The sequence below is a fragment of the Odontesthes bonariensis genome, chromosome 6 (assembly GCF_027942865.1).
Source record: "Odontesthes bonariensis isolate fOdoBon6 chromosome 6, fOdoBon6.hap1, whole genome shotgun sequence".
Taxonomy (NCBI): domain Eukaryota; kingdom Metazoa; phylum Chordata; class Actinopteri; order Atheriniformes; family Atherinopsidae; genus Odontesthes; species Odontesthes bonariensis.
In genome coordinates this window covers 15,985,429-16,009,078 of record NC_134511.1, presented here as the reverse complement: position 1 = coordinate 16,009,078, position 23,650 = coordinate 15,985,429, and the positions used below count along the sequence as shown (strand labels likewise).

At 38.3% G+C, this 23,650-nt stretch overlaps 1 protein-coding gene across 2 annotated transcripts; it reads left to right on the top strand.

The window, feature by feature from the left end:
- Positions 1 to 23,178, top strand: LOC142382116 (calsenilin-like). Of its 2 annotated transcripts, XM_075467619.1 has the most exons (7): positions 1 to 1,387; positions 11,055 to 11,179; positions 11,268 to 11,337; positions 12,930 to 13,108; positions 16,966 to 17,070; positions 17,166 to 17,228; positions 22,131 to 23,178. In XM_075467619.1, the coding sequence occupies exons 1-7, from the start codon at positions 1,285 to 1,287 to the stop codon at positions 22,176 to 22,178; spliced, it is 693 nt and encodes a 230-aa protein (XP_075323734.1). In that variant the 5' UTR covers positions 1 to 1,284; the 3' UTR covers positions 22,179 to 23,178. The 2 variants fall into 2 exon arrangements, with proteins under 2 accessions (XP_075323734.1, XP_075323733.1); XM_075467618.1 differs by lacking the exon at positions 1 to 1,387 and having other exon boundaries at positions 10,664 to 11,179.
- The last annotated feature ends 472 nt before the right edge of the window (positions 23,179 to 23,650 follow it).

Below are 23,650 nucleotides of genomic sequence, written 5' to 3'. Positions count from 1 at the left end.
AAAGAGAGTCCAAGAATAGGATAGATGTTAGGTTCCTGAAAGGGCGCTTCGGTTTTAAACTTTGGTTGCAGCAAAGGCTTACTGAGTGCGAGGGGAAGTTTTATCTGGAAGTAGCAACAGATTAAATTCAGGAAGCTGCAGAGAGAGGTGGGAGTGGAGGAAAAGTACGTGCAGAGGAGGCTGACACCGGGGGAGGAGGTTTTATTCCCTACAGCTCCATACTCTCAGTTTCTCAGGATTTCCCTCCCTGGATGCTACTAAGTGTCTTCTCTTCAGAGCTTTCGTATGTAAACCTTGACTTGGACAGCAGCGCCGAGCCTGAACTGAACCACGAATAGTTAAGTTAATGCTGAAAAGTCTACCTGAGGTTCACTGTGAAAGAAACACTGAAGCAAACGGGGTTGCGTGGATGATTTAGATCATCGCAACTCTCAAAAGTAAGCCTGATGATCAGCTTGACTGATTGCATGGATAGAGCAGAGGGGAGAAGAGTGTTTTTTATTGGATGCTGCTGGCACTAAAAAGTCCGACTGCACTCAGGTTGCAGATGAAGCATTTTCTGAATGTTTTTGCTCCAGATCGGAGGTTTAATGAATTCCTCAATTAGTTTGTGGTTATAGTGAGGTACTTTATTTCTGACTGTTCACGTTGTTTTATTGTTCTAAGGCATGAAAGATGAGAAGATTTGGGTAATTCATGTTAAAGGATACTCTTGTATTTACTCGGACCTCCATCCAGATGATATGTAGTAAAATCATAGGAATGGACACAAAGGCTCCTCTGCATTCTTTTCTCTTTCTTAATGACAGCTTCATCCAACATTGTAGGGTGATTTATTGGTGCAGACTATGCTTTGAGGACTGATAGTGGTTGTTTGGATTCAAAGCTGAGCTGTAACTTCTGTCCAGGAAGAAAGTTTGGAAAGTGACTCTAAACGCCTCCTTTAATCCACTGTGATAAATGGCTTGTGACACAGCCGTTCTCCCTCGTGGGTCTACGGGGGGAGATTTTCCATATATGTCAGCTTCCACATATTTTCCACGTCAGCATCAGTGTTGACATTAGCACAGCTTTCGTCCAGCTCGCTGGCCTGGTTCTCATGCTGTGTCCTGGGCCTGGAAACAAACTCATGCTGTCACCCATCGACCAGACTGACTGCTGTCGCTTCTTGGCTCACCTCGTCTGAAAACACTTGCTGTTGTCTGGTACGACCCGGTGTAACTTGGGCCAGCCCAGGCCCTAGATAATCTTGACCAGGCTTGGCCTTAAGCGGTTCCTGGAGTCATGGGGATCCAGGGCATGGAGCTGTTTGCCATCGGTGTCGTTCTCATCATTTTCATGGCCGTTCTCAAGCAGTTTGGCATCCTGGAACCCATTTCCTTTGAAGGTAAGGGCCAACACGTTCTTGCAGTTTGGTGTTATCTTGATAATAATTGTCATCCGAGGGCAGCACTTTAACCCGCATTTTAACACCACACGTGCATGTGATAAATAGTCTGCACCACATAATAATATCAAAACATTTTAAAGTGTTAGGTAATGTTTCTTGTAAACTGTAAAGTTCCATGTATTTTTAGGAAAAACTGAGAAATCCTTAAATGATGCTGCTGTGTTTCTGAATTTGGTGATTAAATGACGGCTAAAATGTTCCCTTATGGGTTACGTAGTGCAAGCTTTTAAAGTCAGGAAAAGCGTAATTATTTTTGGGATAAAGTCTGTTATCAAAATGTCCGACATCTCAGTGTAGTAAACACAGCTGGAGGTGTATATTAATTAAATGGATTATTTCTAATAAGGACAAAAACGTAAACAAAGAAGTAGTATCTGCTTTATACCTCTAAACTAGGTCAAATTTAATGTTTTTTTAGCTGATGATACCTGAAAATGGTTGATGCCTCTTTATACAGCATGATGCACTGTATCAAATTGCAATTCTTGTTTTTATTCTTTTCATCTCTAAGATATGGGGTAATTTGCTTTGTAGATTTACTCTGACTAATGAAAGTGAATTATTGAAAATACTTTTTTTTTTTTTGTTAATTGGACAGTTTTGCAAATCAGTGTGCATATGATACCATAACTCATTTTCATATTAAAACACAACATTTCTGAAAACATATTACTTTTAAGTGCAAGAAATCACCTGGGGATGTTTCATGTTGACATCTATTCGGTAGAGTTCATTTCACAGGAAAATAAAGCTTCCCAATGAAATTTTGTTGACTTTTATAATCTGTATTTACAAAGACTGTTGTCTCGGAAATTAATTTGACCAGAAATATAATATTTACCTCAGTAGATATTTATTTATCTATTTTCACCAAACATCATAGTTTTATTTCGATATACACAGTATGTTTAAATAAGTATTTATTTCTTTGTCCTGTAATTTCTGATATATAAAGTAAAAGAGAACATTTCAGAAACTCCACAGTAAAAACTTTTTTTATTGCATAATTTAAAAGAAAATTAAGCAAGAATTTTGAACCGGGTTTGATCCAGTGCTCAGATACCTGGCCTGGAATTGTGTGCAAATTGGCACAATTTTGATGGAAAACACAACATTTGTGTATTTAATATTTAATAAAGTATTTAAAAACCCATCGCTGTTTTACTTTAAGCTATTCAAGTCATGCAAGTTTTATAGTGAAAGTTTTGTATTGCTTCCTTGTAAAACATTATTAATGGACTATTACGAATTTAGTTGTAATTACAGAGCAATATATAGAAGGAAGTTTAAATATACATTCACCGATACTACTGTAAGCATGTAGCTTGTGTGTTAACCCATCAGCAATGAAAGTAATCCAATAATTTAGATCCATATAGAATGATATAATAGATCTGTCATGACAGGACAGGTGGTCCTACTGGTAATCGTCAGTTATATTAAGGCTTTTTTATGTAAATTATATTTACATTATTTTGAATCTGTGGTTAATATATCTTGATAGTTCGGCATCTGAGATCAGGTCATAACTTTGTCCACAAAGACACTGAGAGTGAAGCAAGTTAGTTTGGCATATACTACATACAAAAATAATAGATAAAGACAAGACTTATCGTTTGTATCAGAACAACTAACCACTTTTTATAGTGATTTCAATCAATGTACAGTTGCCCTGAGAAACATAACAATTATTAAAAGAAAAAGAGGCAATGGAGTTTACAAAGTTCAGTTTCTAACAACTGTGTCATCACATCACTGCTGGGTCTTACCCCTCAATCCTTCTTCTAAAAATGTTCTATTAAAACAGAGCTGTAGTTTAGTCCCTTTCAGTTGTATGTTTTTTTTATACCTCTAAACTTAATATTTTGCACCAGTCCTTGTCCTGTCAACATCAGAGTGCGAAAAAGGTTCATGGGTTGTTTTACTTTGTTTAAACATCATCATTGAAACCTGGATGGTCTGTGTACATTTGACTGTATCTGAGAAATCAGATATTTTGAATGATTTAGTTCCCCATGATTAGACTTTTACATTGAAGGCCAGGGAATCAGAGTGCCCTGCTGTGAGCATGCCAAGACAATTACAGCCGGAAGGCTCCAGTCTGCACGTGCCTCTTATATGGCCCTGCTTCATAAATTAATAAATTCAACAAAAACACCAGTAATGTCTTTTCATAATTTATCAGTCCTCTTAGTCTCTCCAATCTTTAATTCTCCCAAAAGCTCCCCCCTCTCTCCTCCCCCTTCTCCTCCTCCCACTGTGGCTCTGTCTAAACCCCGGTTTAGCATTACTTCACATTAATTATACATGCAGTATCGAACAGGCTTTCTCTGAGGCCACCTAAATGTGGAGCCTGGATTACTCCTCCAGGACCCTGAAGGACACTGGCCATCCGTCTGTTGCCTCCAAAATTCTCATTGTGTTTCTTCATCCTCATTCCAGCCTCTTCATCACGCTCCTCCTCATCTCCCAGAGGGACTAATTTACCAGCTGCAGGGTCGTCAACTGCTGGATCAGCTTCACCGCGTTTAGCTGTTTGGAAGATCCAGAGTCGTTATAGTTCAGGCGGTCCAAGTAGTTGAGCTCAGCAAACATCTCTGTACAACAGCTCATTGACCAGCTGTTGCTCACACTTTTTTGAGTCTTCTGCCAGCTGCTGCACGTCCGTCACTGATGCTGCCCTGTACTGTTCTTTGGAACGTCACACCACTAAATACATACTGTGTTCAGTTCTACACATTGCTACTGCATAGATGGATCTTTTTGATGAAAGAGGTTCTAGACTGAATTGATGATTTACAAGTTCAGTAATGTAGGAAAAAGATTACGCTATACATGTGCGTCATTTGACTTTTTGGAATCCACAGGTGCAGATATTTTCTCCTTGATGACTGACTTATGATAGAAACAGCATTATCAGACTCTCATTGTGGTCCAGATTTACTTCCGATCTAAAAATCTAATCTAATATTTAATTCAATTAGTAGCTAAATAGGCAGTATTATCATTTCCTTAAAAAGATTGTTAGTTCGTCCTTGTCTAAACAACTTTTTTTTTTTTTTTTTAAGGAATCCGAGTCGATTTATGTAAAGAGGGAACAAAGATTTCATCAGCTTCACTCTGCCTCATTTCCTGTCTGTGTGTTCAGAGAACATTTTAGTCCATTTTAGGTAAAAATGCAGGCAATGCGATTCCCTCCTGAAAGTCCTGGTTTGAGCTTCACTGTGCAGAGGGAAGTTTGTGTAAAGAGGGACTCCTAAAAGAGAAAGTTCCCCCTCAGTCACGCTAAGTCTGTATGTCAGAAAGATTGATCATTTAAGCATAACTATATGTTTGATAATGACACGAAGCATCAGCAGTAGGTTAGAGATCCTGTACTAATCAGCAGATGAATCATTTGCAGTTGCTTGTTTCTTAAAATATTCACATTATCGGCACGAAACGAAAAGATCCTTTTAAATTTGCCCCATTAGAAATGCACACATCAACTCTTGTTTATGTCTAAGCATGTGTGTGTATGTATACTTTAAGTGGGACGTAATCTTAAACAAAACTGCTGGCTGGGTGATGGCTGTCTCAGTCTGATGGCGATTTTGGATTCAGTCCAGCTCAGGTTTATTTTGAGATGACATCAATGCCAGAGGAAGCCTTGTTATTAGAGATGTACGAGCATTATCTTGAGACTTTCTGATTCCAGTGTCTGGTATTTTTTTACTCAGCAATTGACTCTGGGTGCGGCTATTTTAAGTAATGAGTCATCAATACTCTGAAAGGAAAGAACGGGATGAGTTTAATTTGTTTACAGCTGTTAGATAGCTTTTAGCTTCTTTAACACAGTGCACACACTTCATATTAGAGCTTCCAATTTTACTAATTCTGATCAAGTTCCCAAAAAAAGATGAAGCAGTTCAACATAAATATTTAACCATAACATCCCTTCCAATAGAGTCTGGATGCTGTTGGAAAGTAAATAAAAACAGAATGTAGTGATTTACAAATCCATTTTTATTACGCCTGAAAGCCTCAATCTTTTAATAATATTATGTCTTTGCAATTTTAAGTCAAGATTCTTTCATCTTAAACTCTTTGAAGTATGTGCCAACACGGTCTTTTGTAGAGAGGTGAACACACCCACGTCTTAACTTCTGACAGACCCTTTAAGATGCTTTTCTTTTTAAAGAAATCTAATCTCATTACCGAGCTGTTGCCAAACTAATTATTTGTAAAATTTTCCATGAGGCGGTATCTGAGTTATGGCTGCATATTAAAACTGGCCTCCAAAGTCACTATTTTTTTTTAAATTATTATTATTAGGAAGTAACATAAGACATAGAATACATATTTGTTCAAACTTTTAAAATCCCATTTTTATCTTTTTTTCCTCCATTTCATGGTTTCAATATAATTTTCTTACTTCAGTGTCTGTGTTCTCGAGGCACAAAGACCAGAAATGTTGGTAGCCTCGTCTGAATTCGACTGTTTATTCACAGCAGTGATCTTCTGCAGCAGTCCTTAGTCATTTTAACAGTAGTGAAGTTTTTTGTCTATTGATAGTCCTGCTGTTTTATTTCTAATGAATAAAAAGAGAAACAATCACCTCGGAGGTTGAGGTTTATGTGAGATGTTCCTGCTGTTTCATTAGTTTCCACTGGAGGGAGGCAGACAGTGAGATGAGCTCTGAAGAAGCGTCACAAGGCCTGAGGGAGCGTTTCCTCACCGTCTCTCTTTATTACATGACTGTGTGGCAGGACTCCACTCGTTAAATCTGTGCTACAGACCCCAAGAGAGGCGCGGGAACAATTAGAAAGTGGATCGCTGAGCTGAGAGGGAAAATGAGATTCAGGACACCTGTTAACCTTTGTCAGCACCCTCTCTGGTTCCTTAAAGACAAATGATCATTTTCTATAACATATTTAGCAAAATGAACTCCAAGCTTTGTTCATCTTGACCTTTCAAAGCTCTGATACAGAGTGATGTTATGGTAGTGCTGTCTGGGTTTTTTTGGTTCTTGTGATGAAAATGGGAGTGACTTCTCTACTGTTCCGCAGGAGTTCACAGGTTAATTTTCAGGGGAGAAAAAATGATGTGATGGAGGGAGGAAATAGCAAATGATCAGTTGTTCAGTCTGTGATGGCTCACAGAACTCTTTCATATGAGTTTTGTGAGCAACTGCAGAAGAGGGATACTATTGGAGGAATCAAAACTACCTTCTGCAAACTAAAGAAAAGAAAACATTTGTGGATGAGTTTTCTGCACCTCCAATTGCATTTCTTGTGGATTTCCCAGATTTTGGGGTGAATTTTTCTGTCTTTTTTGAGACATTTTTACAGCAATCGTCTAAACAAATTGGCCTTACTGAAGGAGTTGGACAGTCGCACTTTCCTCTTAGTTGTGGAGTAATCTGGTGAGCTCCATTTGGAGCACAAGAGAGCACAGGGAAAAAAATACACTCAATTAAAAAGGCAGAAGGGGAGGGCTAAATAGAGTAACAGAGTTAGCAGGGGAAAGAAATGTGACAGAAAAAGAGCGATGAGTGAGTGACACTGTTTCAGAGACAGGAAAGATAAAGAGGAGGAACAGACTGTGAGAGGCTGGAAGACACGAATGGATTCAAAGAATGTGTAGATTCAGTCCAGTTATGTAGAAGAGAAAAGGAAGAAAAGGACCGGGGAAGATAAGCTAGAAGCAGAGGTGAAGATGAGTGTGAGATGGGAGACGGAGGGACTTCAGACAGTTGGTATCGTCTGCCTTGTGATCATGTTCCTTAAGCTGATGCACCTGCTGGGCCTGATCGACATCACTGAAACCGGTGAGACAACACGGGACGGGGTAGTGAGGATAAGGAGGAATGACGTCAAGTGAGAGGAATGGAGAGATTATTTTATTCCATCCAGAGATATTCTTTTAAAGACATGAGAAGGGTACAAAGGGTATAAGTAAAAAAGACGTTTTCCACTATGTGGGATTTGACGTTGGGGTCATTTTAAGGGTTAAATTAATTTTAGTTAGATTTGTCAGCAGATCCCATGAAAACACCAGCAGTGTCAGTCAAACCCCTGTCTGTAATACCTGAGATCATTGAGTTAACCCCAGAATTATTCATATACAATGCAAAGTTTTAATTTACAGTGAAAATATTTGCCCGACAAGCTTCTTCTGGCTGGAAATTGCAGTAAAACCCTGAGCTAAAATATAAATGAAAAACTTTGAATAAAATTGTCATGCACGGTTTTATCAGCCACCTCTTCTTCGACTTTACTTGCCACCATAGCAGCCAAATTGTTGTTGTAATTGCTAACAATGTATTTCTTTTTGCATTTCTCTGGTGGGATTTTGGACCACTTCTGTAATGATTTACAGGTGTAAAGACAGTCAGTCTGATCTTTAGTTACTTCCACAGATTGTGAATGGAATTTAAGGTCTGCACTCTGGATGGGCCACCCATAATTTGTTGACATTTACCATTTCTTAACTTTATGTTTCATATTGTTGTCCAGTCAGAACTGCCCAAGGACAATTTTTACTCCAGACTGTCATTCCTCAAGGTGCTGTTTTCTTCATCTAGGTTGCATAGGCTGCTGGATAAAAATAGCCCAAAGCATCACATTCCTATCTCCATGATCCATGAACTGTGATGATAATTGAATGGTCTTTATTTCTATCAACGAGTAATAGCCACATCCTCGTGTCCACCCATCTCTGTTTTATCACATCTGTCCACAGAATTCATGACTCAAACCTGTCTTTTAAGTCTTGGTAAGTTTTTGTGTGCCTGTGTTGTTTGGGTGAGTTCTCCTTGGTCAATGACCTGCCTTGTGCACAGTCCACTGGATTATCAGACTAAGATATAATATAATATGGTGCAAGATGACTGTGCAGGATGGCTTTGGTGGTGATAACTGGACCTTGATCCTTTGAAAAGAGAATTATTTTAAGATTTTTTAGTAAAATATCAGAAAAATAACAAGTAACAGTGACCTGAAACCAACAGTCAGTGTGATCAAAACAAATACTAACAAAGTAGAGCAACATGATTTTGGAGTGGACCAACCAGGCTTCAGAATCCAAGAATGCTCCATCTGTGCAGGAAACTAAATACCAGAGTGTTTTTGAAGAAGCCTTCCAACTTCAAAAAGAGGTTAAGATTCCAGTTAGGGACATTAAGGAAGTTTGTTTGAATACTGTACTGATAGCTGTGGTGGCAGGTAACCAGCAATTACAGAGAAGAGTGATCAATCATTTTGGACATAGCAATGTTAAAAGTATGTATGCAATTCCTATGACACAGATAATTACTGCCATTTCGAGCCATAAAAAAATGGCTTACTAAGATTCATGATAAAAGCAAGCACAGATGTGAATAATGTTTAGGATTGAACAAAGCAGAAGTTAATGGAGTATCACTTGCAGCTGTGCAATAAGACACCTTTGTTGTTTTAGTGATTATTTAAAAGCACTAAAGCTGAATAAGATATGTGATAACAAAAACATCTGGGATCTTTTCTCAAAGATCAACGGTGTGATCAGTTCACTGTAGTGTTATCAAAAACTATGGACTATCTTTACTCTCATAGAAATATGTGTATGAAGTACAGTATCTGAAATAAAAACACACATAAACACCCAGTCATCATTTGTGCCAAAGAAAGGTTTGAGTTTTATCACATCATTCTATAATTAAAATAAAAATGGCTGACCGTGAAATGAGACACACTTGCATGCACCAGGGTTCTATGTAGGATCATCTTGGCTCTGGCAAAGTTCTTTTGAAGGTGTGGGTATTTCTTCTCAAACCTTAGATTTAACCTGCATTATACAGGGGAATTTGATAATGGTGCATTTGTACACTTTACAAGAAAGATGTTAAGATGGTATAAGCTAAAATTACAAGGCACATGAGCATGGCCACCCTTGCAGATGCAACCCATACTGTCAATAGATGTATCTTACAACACAATAACTTACAGGTCTGTGTGCAGTCTTTAAGTAAATTCATGTACAATACAAATACAGGATTACCCCATAGGTAGAATATAACACTTCGCCAAACCCTTTCATTATGTTTGAATCTTTTTCACAGAAAAATAAAAGCTGAGGGTCTGATGCTGTTCCCCAAAGGTTTTCCCAAAGTATAGCTACGGCTCGGAGTCCAGCGGTAAACAGAGAATAAAATAATCCCAGAGCTCATAGCAGTGTTTACAAACTGACTGTGAAGATCAACCATAAACCGTGTGTGCTGAGTTTATGTTTGATGTCTGTGGACGTATTGTGTTGTGTGGGATTATTTTGGTTTGTTTTCAGGCATTTCATTTTTAGTGAAATAAGAGATTTAGACTCATGGGCCTGGCAAAATTCTGGTACAGGAATGTACATCACAGGAAAGTCCGAGATGCAAAAAAGACGCATGCAGAGTCACGATAATGCAAAAGTAATGAGTTTTGATCAACGGACAAATTATTTTAGTGCAAGATGACGAATGTTTAGTTAATGAAAACTTTATTTAAATGTCTCCACATACTACAGTTTTCACTTCTGTCTGCAGTTGTGGAAAGTTCTGAAGAAAAAGATGAATGGTTTAAAACAGGTTGCTAATGCTCTGGAACCGAGATTAAGAATTAATTTATATGCTTCAAGGAAAAATGTGTGTTACATTGAAAATAAACCAGAATTATTGGTTTAGCATCATAGGAGCTTCATCATCTGGTTCAGAAGAAGAAGCTCTTTCTTAATTTTCACTGGACTCAACAAACCTGAAATGAATGGAAAAATGTGACCTCAGACTGGATCCCCTCCAGGCTTCAGTTCCAGTCTTGCTGCTTTTTGGTTAATATTCCAGTGTAAATTATGTTTTACTGCTCTGCTGGATAACTACAGTCTTTTCCCCCCAACTCCTCTGTACAGATCATAAAAATCTCTTGGCGTCCAACATGCCTTGACTTGTTTTCTTTTGTTCTTTCTTTCTCTTACTGTCACTCTCCCACTGTTCTCCATTTACTCTCTTTCACCCCATCTCGGTGTCAACACCCCTCCTCCTCCTCTGTTCTCTTTGTCTAAAGATGGTGAGTATGGAACAGCAGAAACCGAGCTTTCTTTGAGAAAACATCCCTCCTCTTTTTTTTTTTTAAAGTTTTCTTTTCCCAGTTATGCAGTGCTTTCTCTTAGCGTGTGTGAACTTCTGACCAATACTGCTGCAGAGATTACTTTGTGATTTAAAAGCATCTTTAAATGAGATTCTCAAATTAAGATTTTCTGCAATGGCCTTTTTGGATAAGGATGCAATAAAAGATTCTAGTTTGGTGACACCGCCGCCTTAAAGAAAGTACCCCCTCCTTTTTCTTTACTTCCTTGTCACCTTCCCTTTGCTCATTTACACAGTTTTCCTACTTCTTTTTCTTGAACTCTTACGTTTTCCCCCACCTGCCGCCCTGTTGGATGTGTAAACCCACCCTCACCCCCCAACTGTTGGCCTGCAACCATTCACTCGGCGTCTGCCTCGTCCTTCCTTTTTCTCTCTCTATCTTTCCCTCTCTACATTATTTCTCTTTCTCCCCCCCTTCCTGTCTGTCTATCCATCCCTCTCTGGCTCCGTCTATTCCTCCTACAGATAGCAGCGACAGTGATTTGGAACTGTCGACAGTGCGTCACCAGCCGGAGGGTCTGGACCAGCTGCAGGCGCAGACCAAGTTCACCAGGAAGGAGCTTCAGTCTCTGTATCGAGGCTTCAAGAACGTACGTGTGGCTGCTGCCTAGATGCTTTTAATTGCCATTGTAAGGTGAATTATTCTGATATATATGCATCTCTTCCTGTCTTGAGCAGGAGTGTCCCAGTGGACTGGTTGATGAGGAGACATTCAAGTCCATCTATTCTCAGTTCTTTCCCCAAGGAGGTTAGACGTTAAAACAATTTCTCCCGTCTTTTTCTTTCTTATATTTTAAGGGACTGTGCAAAAAGGGATTACCATAAAGGCATGCATTTCATTTTCTTAGAGATTTTGGTGGGAAAAATTTGTAAGTACAATGGAAGATCTCTCATTTTTTCATATTTTATTGCAGGATTTTATTTGTCTTATTGACCTAAACAAGGGCATCTTTGGAAAAAAGAAGGTGTGAGTGGCAGCATCTGTTGCTCTAACACATGTATGCATGGTTCAGCAATAATGGCACCTTTACAATTATGCATTTTAACCATGTTATGAGACCTCCATACCATCGTGAATGCTGGAGTATCATTAACAATACATCCTTAGTATCCTGAGGGCTGTGGGGTGAGTCTTTGTGAATTGGACCTCTCACCAGTGTTGGTCAAGTTACTTTTAAAAAGTAATTAGTTATAGTTACTAGTTACTGCTCCCAAAAAGTAATTGAGTTAGTAACTCAGTTACCACATTGTCAAAGTAATTAGTTACTCAGCAAAGTAACTGTGGCGTTATTTTTTATGTTCTATAACGCTGTTACGTTCTATAACATCTTTAACATCAGATATGTTCATATTAACTGATTGAAGAATAAAAACACTATATACAGTAATTTAGAACATTCGGTATTTATTTGAACTCAATAGATTGCAGCCTGCCATAAGATGCATAGAAATAAAAACATAAATATTGAATATAAAATGGTGATGGTGGTCACCTGTTTCTGACCCGAAAAATCGAGTGTTGTTTGTTTTCGAGTGGCTCCGTCTCCTTCGCTGGGGCTCACGCTAGCTGCATTTGGGCCTGGGGTTGGGTTAGCAGCTGCAGAAGCAACAAGTGTTACATTCGCATGGGTTGATGTAAGGTGCTTCATTAGATTTGAGTTACTTGAGGCAGACGTGGATAAAGTTTTTTTTCCCTGGGCATAGCGTGCATGTTACATACACATTCTTGCCTTTTATCTCCACGGGTGAGAAGTAGTGCCAGTAATTCCAGTTAGAGAACGCTACCTGTGAACTTCCCTGGCTCGTCGCCATTGTCGCTGTCTTGTGTGTGTAGCACCCCACTGCTCTCTCCTCTAGTAACTGGAATGCGAACTTAAACTCACTGGTGGGGTGGTTAGTTGGGTTCGTTAAGTTCTGGTAGATACCACGCAGGTTTACCTATGTTGAGTGAAGTCTTACTCATCTAATTACCATACACACATTTGAAGTAACATAAATAATTCCAGACAACCAGCTAACTGAATATTTTCTTTTAATAAGAACTTGACAACGGTGTCATCATCCCCACCCCTGCTCTCTCCAGGCAGCATGCAGCTGATGTGTAGTGGTATTGCAATGTCATGGGAATAACTGGTCTACAAAAATGTTTAGATCTGGGGAAAGTGTCAAAGTTACATCCATGCGAATGCCAGGGCAGGTTTTCCCAAAGCAACACGACGAGCAGTGTTACTCACTTTACTTGTCAGTGGTTTTAATGTTGGGGCTGATTGCTGTAAAAGGCATCTTTCACTCTGTCTTCTCAACAGCAGACTGAATCAGTGTTCTGTTTCTTTTTCATAGATGCAACCACCTACGCTCACTTCCTGTTCAATGCTTTCGACATTGACAGAAATGGTTCAATCCGCTTCGAGGACTTTGTCATTGGCCTGTCGGTGTTGCTCAGAGGCTCAGTCACAGAGAAGCTCAACTGGGCCTTCAACCTCTACGACATTAATAAAGATGGCTACATCACCAAAGAGGTGTGTGAAAGTGGGACACATAACTTTTTACAATGAAAAGTTTATGAAAAATGACCATTGAAATATATTCAGATGACATCCCCTTTTTGTTTTCATTCCCCAGACTGAAAATATAGGCTGGGACAGGAGGCCCTGATCATTAACATACCTAAACACAAACTACACTGTAGTAGTTTTAGTCAATCTAGTTTAAACTTTCTTTGCATTTAGCATGTTCAACTAACTAGTTTGTGCTCAACTTTAACAGTTTTACACACAAAAAATATCTTTTTATGATAGTGACATTATATCTTGTTGATTTAAAGCAAACAATAGTAATTTTTTATACATTTAAATTTTACAGCAATTTCAGAATCTCTTTCATGTCTGTCATGGAAGTCATCTTTCGTCCTTACTTGCTTCAGAGTTAGTGCTCAGTCATCTGGGGTCGTAACCATAACGGGAATGAAAAATTCATAGTGAGACCCTTAAGAGCTGTGACACCAAATGGAGCACCGCGTTAGTTCTGGCAGGCCACGTAGTCAACGCCCCTTTGCCTATTAGCTGACGCCGACCCAACCCCTATGGCTTTCCACAACCAGCTGCGCTCAATGGGTAATCAGCTGCGGCTCGTAATTGGATGCTGGCATTTGGGGCACTTCATTTAAACTTGGTTTGCTGTCACTGCTTATTTTTTGCTTTCTGCTTGCACCCACCACCTCCCCTGCTCCACCGACTTTTCATTGCCAACAATGCCATACTGTTGTTCATTGTTGCTTGCTCTGTTCTAGGGGGTTTGTTGCCTTTACAGCAAATGGAAGGCACTGAGGATGCTGCTGTTCCCTGTCTTGGCTTCCATGGAGCTCATGGAAAAGTCGGGAACTTCCTCCGAACAGAGCCATACCGCCAAACACAATTGTATGCATTCAGAATACGCTTCTGAAATTCATCTCTGTTTCTCGTCTCGTTTTGACGAGAGTGGTTCTGACAGAAGTGTAGTTGTGCTACTTACACACACATATTGCTTTTAAGCTTTTATGGATAATGGCATGCTAAACTGTTCTACAGCGAGCTACACGTGTAAAAAAAAACAAAACAGCTTTTTAACATATTGTCCATGCCTGAAGGGACCCTGAAAACTGAGCAGACAGCCAAACTTGGAGAGAGTGTCCACTGTGCCTAAACACGCCCAGGAATTGTCTGTTCTTGCAGTCAGATATGACCTTTAACTATGTTGAAAAATATTTGAGACCTCTAGTGATTGTGATAGCAACTGCATATTTGAGCCCTACCTACGATTATTTTTTTAATCCAGCCCAAGTGTTTTTTCATTTCTTAACCTGACAAAATTATGTTAATGCCCAAAGACAACCAAAGTGACAACATTTTGTTGTGTTGTGTTTACATGCAACCAAGGAAACCAGCAAAATTACATCCATGAGGGTGATGGTTACATTGTAGAGAGAATATATTCTCGACCCAACCATCATCGTTTTCTAGCCCCAACCAAGAAATATCATTCTCTAAACCCCACCAGAAAATAAGTAGTGCTTTAGTATATACAGATATATATATATAGTAAAGTGTTGTTCCTGTTGTTGACTGAACAAAAAAGTCGGTCATTATAGTTTTGGTTTCGATCGGTTCAAAAGACTTGAGAATGATGTCTGCTCAATGTTTAATCGCTAATATAACTCTTATTTCACTCCTGCTTCGTGTAGGAGCAGTACTTTACAGGACACCAATTACTGCTCATTGTTAATGATGTGAATGCCTTTATCAGTCTCTGGATTTGCTGTACATCAAGGTAACAAGAGGGTACTCTATTGAATAAGGCTAATTATCAGATTTCACCACCTCCCTACCTTTGCTCAACAGTGCATGATTTTAAAAGTGATGTGTTTTAGTTATTCATTTCTAATAGTTTTATGCAAACATTTGTTAGATCTAAGAAGACAGTGTTTGTCTTTGATGTGAGTTTCCCCACGCAGTAAACGACATGTAGGTTTGATTAATGAATTACTCCATATTTGCCTCCCTCTGAGGTACACTGATGTAACCTCACCTTTATCTTTTATCCTCACCGTTATCTTTATCTTTACCTTATTTATGCTTTGTTTTTTTTATACTTTATTGTGTTCATTCAGGTCTCAATCACTTCACAAACAGTCATGATAATTCATTTGTGAACACATTTTCTCATTTTTTTCTCCCCTTATGTGCATTTCACCTTCCCCACCTGTAAAATTTACTAAATGAAATACATATGAGTCATAGTCATGATAAACAAATAAATAAACAAAAAATGAATACTAATCATCATAGTAATAGTAAAATATGCATTAAATACATTGAACAAAAAACAAACAAACATAAATATGTACCAATACAATGCATGCACCTATGTATGCTGTTTAACCTGTGCTTAGCAGTATTCCTCTTCATTTTAATGTACATGTACTCTTAGACCCTCCCGCCCTTCTAACCCCTCTTTCCCTCCCATCTCCAAGCATACATCCATCCATCCACGCATACGCCCACATTCACACCCATATAAACGCATCAGCATATGTTCATCCATCCACACATACACCCACATTCTCATCAGCATAAATGCATCCACATGCATTCACAATCCCCCATCCCTCCCCTTCTTTCTAACCCCCCCCCCCCCCCCCCCCCCCACACACACACACACACACACACATGCATTCACCCATCTATATACAAACACACTCATGTCTAAACCCCATACACAAAATAACAATAAAAATTAATCTAAAGTAAAAAACTTAAGTAAGTAACCAATTTAACCAAAATACACTGCAGAGGGTATGCATAAATATGAATTGAGTATTAATTTCTCATGAGGGTGGTTTAAGATGGCTCCTCATTGTAAAGGGCCCATTTTTTGTCGTATACATTTTCTTTATTATTAAGTCTATACATTATTTCCGTATTTCTCATTTCCTCTATACTTTCCAACCACTTATCTGTACTCGGTGGTTCTATTTTTTTTCCAATTTCTTGTTATTTGTTTAAGTGCTGTTATTCTAAAGACCCAAAACAGGTAGAGGTGTTCCTTTTGCAGTCCTTCTGGTATTATGCCCAAAATAGCACAATGTTGTTGTATTGACACTTCCTTACTTAGTTTTTCTCGCATAAGATATTTAACCGCTTGCCAATACTTGTCAAGTTTATCACAAGAGTAAAATATATGTGTATAATAAGCGTAGTTTACACCACATTCCCTCCAGCAGCTGGTATTGGTTTGCGTGTATTTTTGATTGTCTTAAGAAGTATCTAATATTTATCTTCCAGGCATACTCCTGCCAGTAGGGGGATCTTGTATAGGTGTTGGTATCTTTCAGACACCTTTTCCATTCCTCTTCACTATTGGTTTTGTACAAATCCTGCTCCCACTTGTCCTTAATGTGATCTAACTTTTCAGCCCCGTATTCCTGTAGAATGTTATATATTTGTCCATTTATTTATGCTTTGATAGAATAAAACAAATAATTATTTAAATATTTCACTTAAACAGAATTTTTTTTTGCCACAGCTGCTACTTCATCACTTTTTACTATCAAATAGTTTGGAAATTCTTGTTGAATTTATAATGGATATAATTGAAAAACGTGTTCATATTTCTCAAACTAAAGTCTGTAAAAAGTTTTTGCTCTAAAACAAAACTCAGATGTTGACTGAAAAATAAGCCTCAAACTGAACCTATCCCATCTCAGTAGTTGGTGCCATATTGTTTGATTCTTGATTCATGTGTTGAGTACACAACAAAACATAAACTTTGCTCGAGGTCCGTAAGATACGAGCTAAACAAAGTGATTGTTTTTTCACTTGCTTCTGTCTTTTCTCCTCAGGAGATGCTTACCATCATGAAGTCCATCTATGACATGATGGGGAGGTACACCTACCCTTGTGTGCGGGATGAAGCACCTTCTGAGCATGTTGACAAGTTCTTCCAGGTTTCGAATGCACACACACAAAACAACAACAAATACACAAGATATCTCTGAAAAAAGCCTCTGACTGACGTGTGTGATGTTTCTTTTTCCAACAGAAAATGGACAGAAACAGAGATGGTGTAGTGACTATCGAAGAGTTCATAGAGACTTGTCAGAAGGTGATTCATGCTTTTTCACGCAGTCCCACGCACAAACAGATGCCCTTTGCTGCACTATCAAAGCCACCTCATAGTTACTCATGTTACAGGTCAGGGTCCCTGATTCAGTGTCAGTGACAGCAGGATTTAATTGGTTAATCAGACACTCGTGTTATCGATACCCACACGTCCAGGAAAAGGTCCCCCCGTTGTCCAAAAATATTGCTGTTTTCCATCCCCCACTGGAATCAGACTTTTTCATCTTGTGTGTTTACATTAAATACAATTAGCACAAAAATTTTAAAATTCAAATTGATTTCCTGTCTGAAATCTATCTATCTATCTATCTATCTATCTATCTATCTATCTATCTATCTATCTATCTATCTATCTATCTATCTATCTATCTATCTATCTATCTATCTATCTCATCTTAACTTTTCATGTATAGCACAGAAAATTTCTAAAGGTACAAAATATGCCAGGCTTACTTGTTGTAAAAGACAAAGACGGCCTGTGCATTATTGATTGACAGAAAATATAATAAATCTTATCAGAAAGTATGTTCAACACAGATCCACCCACACCAGAGGGGAAAAAACATGTGTAGTCATTTTGTTTACTCCCTTCCTCCAGCTGCAGGCAAACATGGATTCCTGTCCAATTTCGAGGCAGTGATGAAAACCAAACATGTCATTTTCATTGTACCGTGTCATGACCCAAAACCAAAAAGACTGGAAGTGCTTTAAGACAGTTTCTACAACATGAAGGAAAAGAGATTAAATCATCCACTCAGCACATTATCAAGAATACAATTGTCTGTGTTACAGTTTTTCTCTATTGGTTTGGCTCAATTTCTTGAAACAGAAATTGCATTCTCAAAACTCTAAGATCATTTGGCATAACACTCTTATAGTTCAGCACAACACCATAGCTAACCTGCAAAAGCACACATCTCTCCCAAAACTGTTCACCCATGCTTCAGACCTGATTTCTTTCCCATGTAAAGAGTCAGTGCCACCCAAATTGCAAAGATCTTTCTCAATTGCCTAGGCTCATTTCTTGAAACAGACCGGACGTTTTCAACACTCTTTAGTACTTTTTGCAAAACTAAACTGAATGGTTCAGCAAAACACCATGGTTCACCAGCAAAAGCTCATGTCTCCCCCTAAACAGTTCACCCATGTGGCAAAATGAAGTTTCTTTCTCATTCAAATAGTCAGTGCCCCCAAAATGCATTGTCCTTTTGGCATTGTGTGAGCACAACAAGTCAAAATGTTTAGATGTTTTGTCACTATGGCATAGGACTACCTAACAGAATACAATAGTGTATAAAACTGAAGGAAAAAAGTTTCACAGTAAGAGTAGCCTCAAAGCACACACAATACACTCAGACCAACCATTTTTATTCACATAAATACTGTGAAGTACGTAACTTCCATACAGTATAGTATTGTAGAAGGAAAATAAAAATATACATAACACACATATACTGTAATATAAACACAAACAAAAAACAAGCAAAATTATGTGGCCTACAGTACTGTAAATAAATCTGCAGCTTACAGAAAACACTATTGCAACACTTTACTGGTCGCTCACCCTCACCCTCCCCCGCCCCTCCCTCATGACCACTGTCCTCACCCTCCTGGCCGTCCATACGTTGCTGTCTGTCTGGCCACAGATTCTCATCAACATCGCAACGTATATTTTCCCTTGCAATGCAACGCGGGAAGAAACGCCGTGCATGCCGCAACCATCCCCTACACTGATCTCCTGTAATGCAGCGTCCATTACACTGGAGCAGGGATCTTTGGTCTTGAGCATGATGCTCATACACTCTCCACCTCCAAGCAGAGAAAAACTCCTCAATAGGATTAAGGAAAGGGGAATAACATGAGATTCTATATGGTATTGATGGTATCATGTTCTTGGCCCATTTTGACAATTGAACAGATTATTGTGCATGTGATGACTTATACAATGAAATCATGCTGATATATTTTGGATAGAAGAACCATTAGACCAAGAATCAACTAATCAGTTCAGATCACCAAAATCTATTCACCTGGAAAATGTGCTAAATGTAGGCAAACTGTGCAAACTGTAGGCTACTTGTACTTAATCTTTTGCAGAGATGCACTGAAACAATTCACACATGTATTAAGACAATTGCAATTTGATGAAAGCAATGAGAAATGCCATTCTGTTGTGAACAATTGCGGAGGTGGTTTGGAGATTTCTCCATGTTATTTTGATAATGTAATTTCTGTTTCAAGAAATGAGCCAAACCAACAGAGAAAAACTGCAAAGCAGAAATGTATCAGTCATAACCTTTTATGTTCAGTCAGATTCAATGTTCATCTTTTCAAAGATTTCTGATCCATCTGTTTGTTTTTTGAGAGTTAAGGTTTCAAAAGAATATGTTGTACCATACCTCTTACGTAAGCCACCATCATCTCTTTAAATGTTCTCAGGAAAACGTGAAATAGGTGTTGTCTTTTGTTCCGTTCTGTCAGATGATCCCACATTGATTCAATAATGAGGTTGAAGTCCAGTTCTTGTGTCATTGGGCATACCTCAGCCTTTTCTCCCTGTTTCTCGTCCTAAAGAAAGGCTTCCTGGCAGCCACCCTTACATGGAGACCCTTTCTGATGAGGCTTCTTCTTTCATCCTCCACTTGTCCAGTTTCTTCTTATTTTTAACATACTGCACACTGTGCTGAGATATGCCAACTTTATGGCAAACAGCTCTTTGGGAATCGTCTTGTTAGTACAAAAATAATATTTCATGTTTGTCAAACTGTGTTATCCTTTTCATTTTTCATAGGTGTAACTAAAACAATTGGAATAAAATGATATGTCTTTGCAAGAGGCTGCTAGTAACAAAGTGCCTAAGGATACTGTTCAAAATTGGTTCTTTGCTAAATTGTCTGTTATGTATCACCACACTGGTTCATCCATTGAGTTAGGTGCCTTTTTATGCTTGAATGATTCATAGTTTGCAGTCAAGTCGCTTAAACAACAAAATAAAACAGAGACACATTCCTTTGAAATGGCCAGATACAAGGTCTGGACTGAAAATGAGCGAAACCATGTGCTCAAAAGTAGGGCAGCCAATATCCAAAGAAAAACTTGAAAAGACCCACAGAAAGTCTTGAGAACTATTGCTCAAGATCACTTTAAAAGTTTGCAAATAAAGTCTGTCTCCTTGGAAGCAAAATCTAAAGAAATGAGGGTGTGGCTCTAGGTTATTACACAGTGCTGTATGCTGTTTTAGCAGCTTCTCCACATAAGCTGTCATTATATCATGCAACGTTTTTCTCATGATGTGCAGCCTACACGATGCATGTACACATTTTTTTTACGTCAGTTGACTTCACATCAATGAATCTACACTGATGCAATCATGTCTCTGGGCTTTCACAGCAGATAAAAAGCCTAAACATTGTACATCCTTTTACAGTGCAGAAAGCGTTAACTGGTTCTCAGTGGAGGTTTTATCTCCTAACATATATTGTAGCGCCTGGAAAAGGGAGTTATCATTGAGAAAAAGAGAAGTCATACTGGGGCAAATATTTGACTGTTGGCTTTTTTTTGTTAGAATTTGGCCACAAAAAGTGAATCGTATTGTGGAGGATTTTCTGATTACCACTTTTCTTCCTGATTTCACGATTAGATTAAACTATGTGGGCTCATTCGTGTTGTGTTTGCTTGTTCTGTAAACATCCGTAGAGCTCTGACTCACATGGCATTAGAGTGGGTCTCAAACTTTCTCTGGCATGCATCTGCTTAGAAACTGAAAAAGAAAACAGTCCCCCAGTACAAATTCTATCAATTAGTCATGATAAATATATGGAAGAAAAAAATTTTTTTGTGCATTTACTAAAATATGTTTACATGGCTTTATGTGAAAAATAAAACACTGTTTTCTGAATGGCATACATTGCTGCCTCACCTTCTGGTTATAATGCCCTGTTTTCAGCTGACTGATCAAATAATGATGGTGTGAGGCTTACACCTGGTAGACAATACATATGTGTTTAACAGTGAATTTGCCAAGTCCAAGATGTGAAGTCTGGACTTCCAATGAGGTGTTTCAAGCAGTTTGGGAGCAGCAGCATCTGTAGGGAATAAGAACTCTCTTTAATCTTCGCTTTTTCCTTCATAAAAAATGCCAGAAAACTATTCCTAATAAGGGAAAATCCTTAAAGTATAATATGTGTATGCATAATAGTTTATATGTGTATTTATGCATCCAAATAGTAAGTTGATACAGAACAAATAGTTTTGATCACAGCTTTGAATGAAGAGAAAACCACAAACTGCATGTTTTGTTCTCCATGCAACTAGTAATTTTATAGATCTGTTTTCTTCAGTCACAGCTATCTCTTTTAAAGCCGTTTGTAACCAGGATTATACACGAGAAAAAGCACCAGTAAACCCCAACAACAACAACAACATATATTTGTGAAGACATGACTTCAGAACCACATAATTGAACATAAGTATAGATTTGGGCAGTAAAAACAGACTCATAAGAGCAAACTGACAGGTGAGAATGTCTCAGTGTTGGTAAAATGTTCTTTAAATGAAAAATCGTGTCTGTATCCTAAATCCTTAATGAATCTCACCACTTTGAGATGCCACACATAGAACATTTTAAAGTTATTAGTTGTTTTGTTTTTAAAATAAATAGTTCAGGTTGGGTTTTTCCCACCATCTTTGGGAAACCTACTTTATGCATCAGTAAACAAACAACAGGCCATGGTGTAATAGTTCTATTTACAATTAATGCTCCAATCGCTTTTCCCTGAATGGTGTCACTGTATCGACTAGGCAAAAAAGATGTGAACTTTTACAACTTTTGTTTGTTTCAGACTTTTTCATTGACCGATGCTTTTTCCATATTTTTTATCTCCAGGACGAGAACATCATGAACTCCATGCAGCTGTTTGAAAATGTGATATAAAAAAAATCCGGATGCTCTCAGTTGTTCATTAGCACAACTCACATACAAACGCTGCAAACTCATCCACTTTGCCCATACCTCAAACTTCACATTAATGTATGCTGTAGGACATGCTGGTAATGTAGGTACTGTAAAAATACAGAAAACAAGACGTTTTTCTACTTCCCACCGGGCTCCTTTAGCTGTATCTTACAACTGTTCGTGGATTAAAAGGACTGCTTCCTGGGTAAACTGTATGCCCACGATAGTGCAACAGAAGAGCTCCTTGTGCTTTTATAATCGGAGAAAAAAGGATCAGCAACCAACAAGGAATGAAGCTTACAGTAACGCTTTGACCTGAGGCCACATGGATACAAGCTTTAACACTAATGTGCACTAACACACACATGGACCAGCTGTCTCTTCAAGAGCCTTTAGAGCGCTGGATGAAGTACAAAAAAAGACAAAAAAAAGAGAATAAAGCATGTTTGTCATGAAATATGTGACGTGAATTAGCTTGCACTACAATTTTATGACTATGTATTATACACGCCTGAAATAAATGCGCTGTAGATACTTGCACCTGTTACACCACTGATGCAAACCAGTGTGTATGTATATATGTATAGTTAATAGTTATATTATATCCTGCATTGTGTTGGTCTCCTCAGTGCTGCGCTGACTGATGTAATAGGACCAGACCTGAATATTTGTTGATGAAATCTCTGTGTTCAGCAGTTTGATATTTATCAGGTTTAGTAATTTAAATAGATTGTTCAAGAAAATTTCCTTTTTTGTGTGTTTTGGAAGATTATGTTGCCTGGTCAGATTGGAAAAGATGTGCGTCTGTACGGTGCTGTGGAGAAACTAAAGGACTGGTAAAAGTGTGTTTCTATGCTGAATTAAGGCTTTAACGTGTTGGTTCAGTGTATGTGAGCATGCTGACTCAAGTCCCACAGTATTATGTACAGTCGAGCTGGACCTTTGTGATGTCGGTTCATTAAAGTTGCTGTCAACAGCCCTGACTTTTCTTTTTAATGTGTCTATTTCTGCATTCTGTGACAAAGCATCTTCTACTGTGAGTGAACAATTCAGTTCAATTCAGTTCAGTTCAACAGTAACCACCATGGGGAAATTATATTGCTGTCTTAGAAATAACTGCTATAGATATGTTACTCTTATCGATATATAACAAAATAGAATAAAACTAAATTCAGGTAAACTTTAGACCACAGTGAGCAGTGTTGTGCAAGTTTACATTTTACAAGAAGTAGTTAAGAGTTCACTTCACATAGATTCAAACTGAACTACTTGGTATTAATGGTTTACTATTTCAAATTCTATTCTATTACTATTTGAAGTCCCAGAATTAGCTAGTGTGTGTTCATTTATCACTTTCTTATGACTGCTTCTAAATTCTCTTGGTACATACTGTTATGGAGGGCTATGAAGTACTGGAACATGGGCACCATGGCCATCTGAGCAGATACATG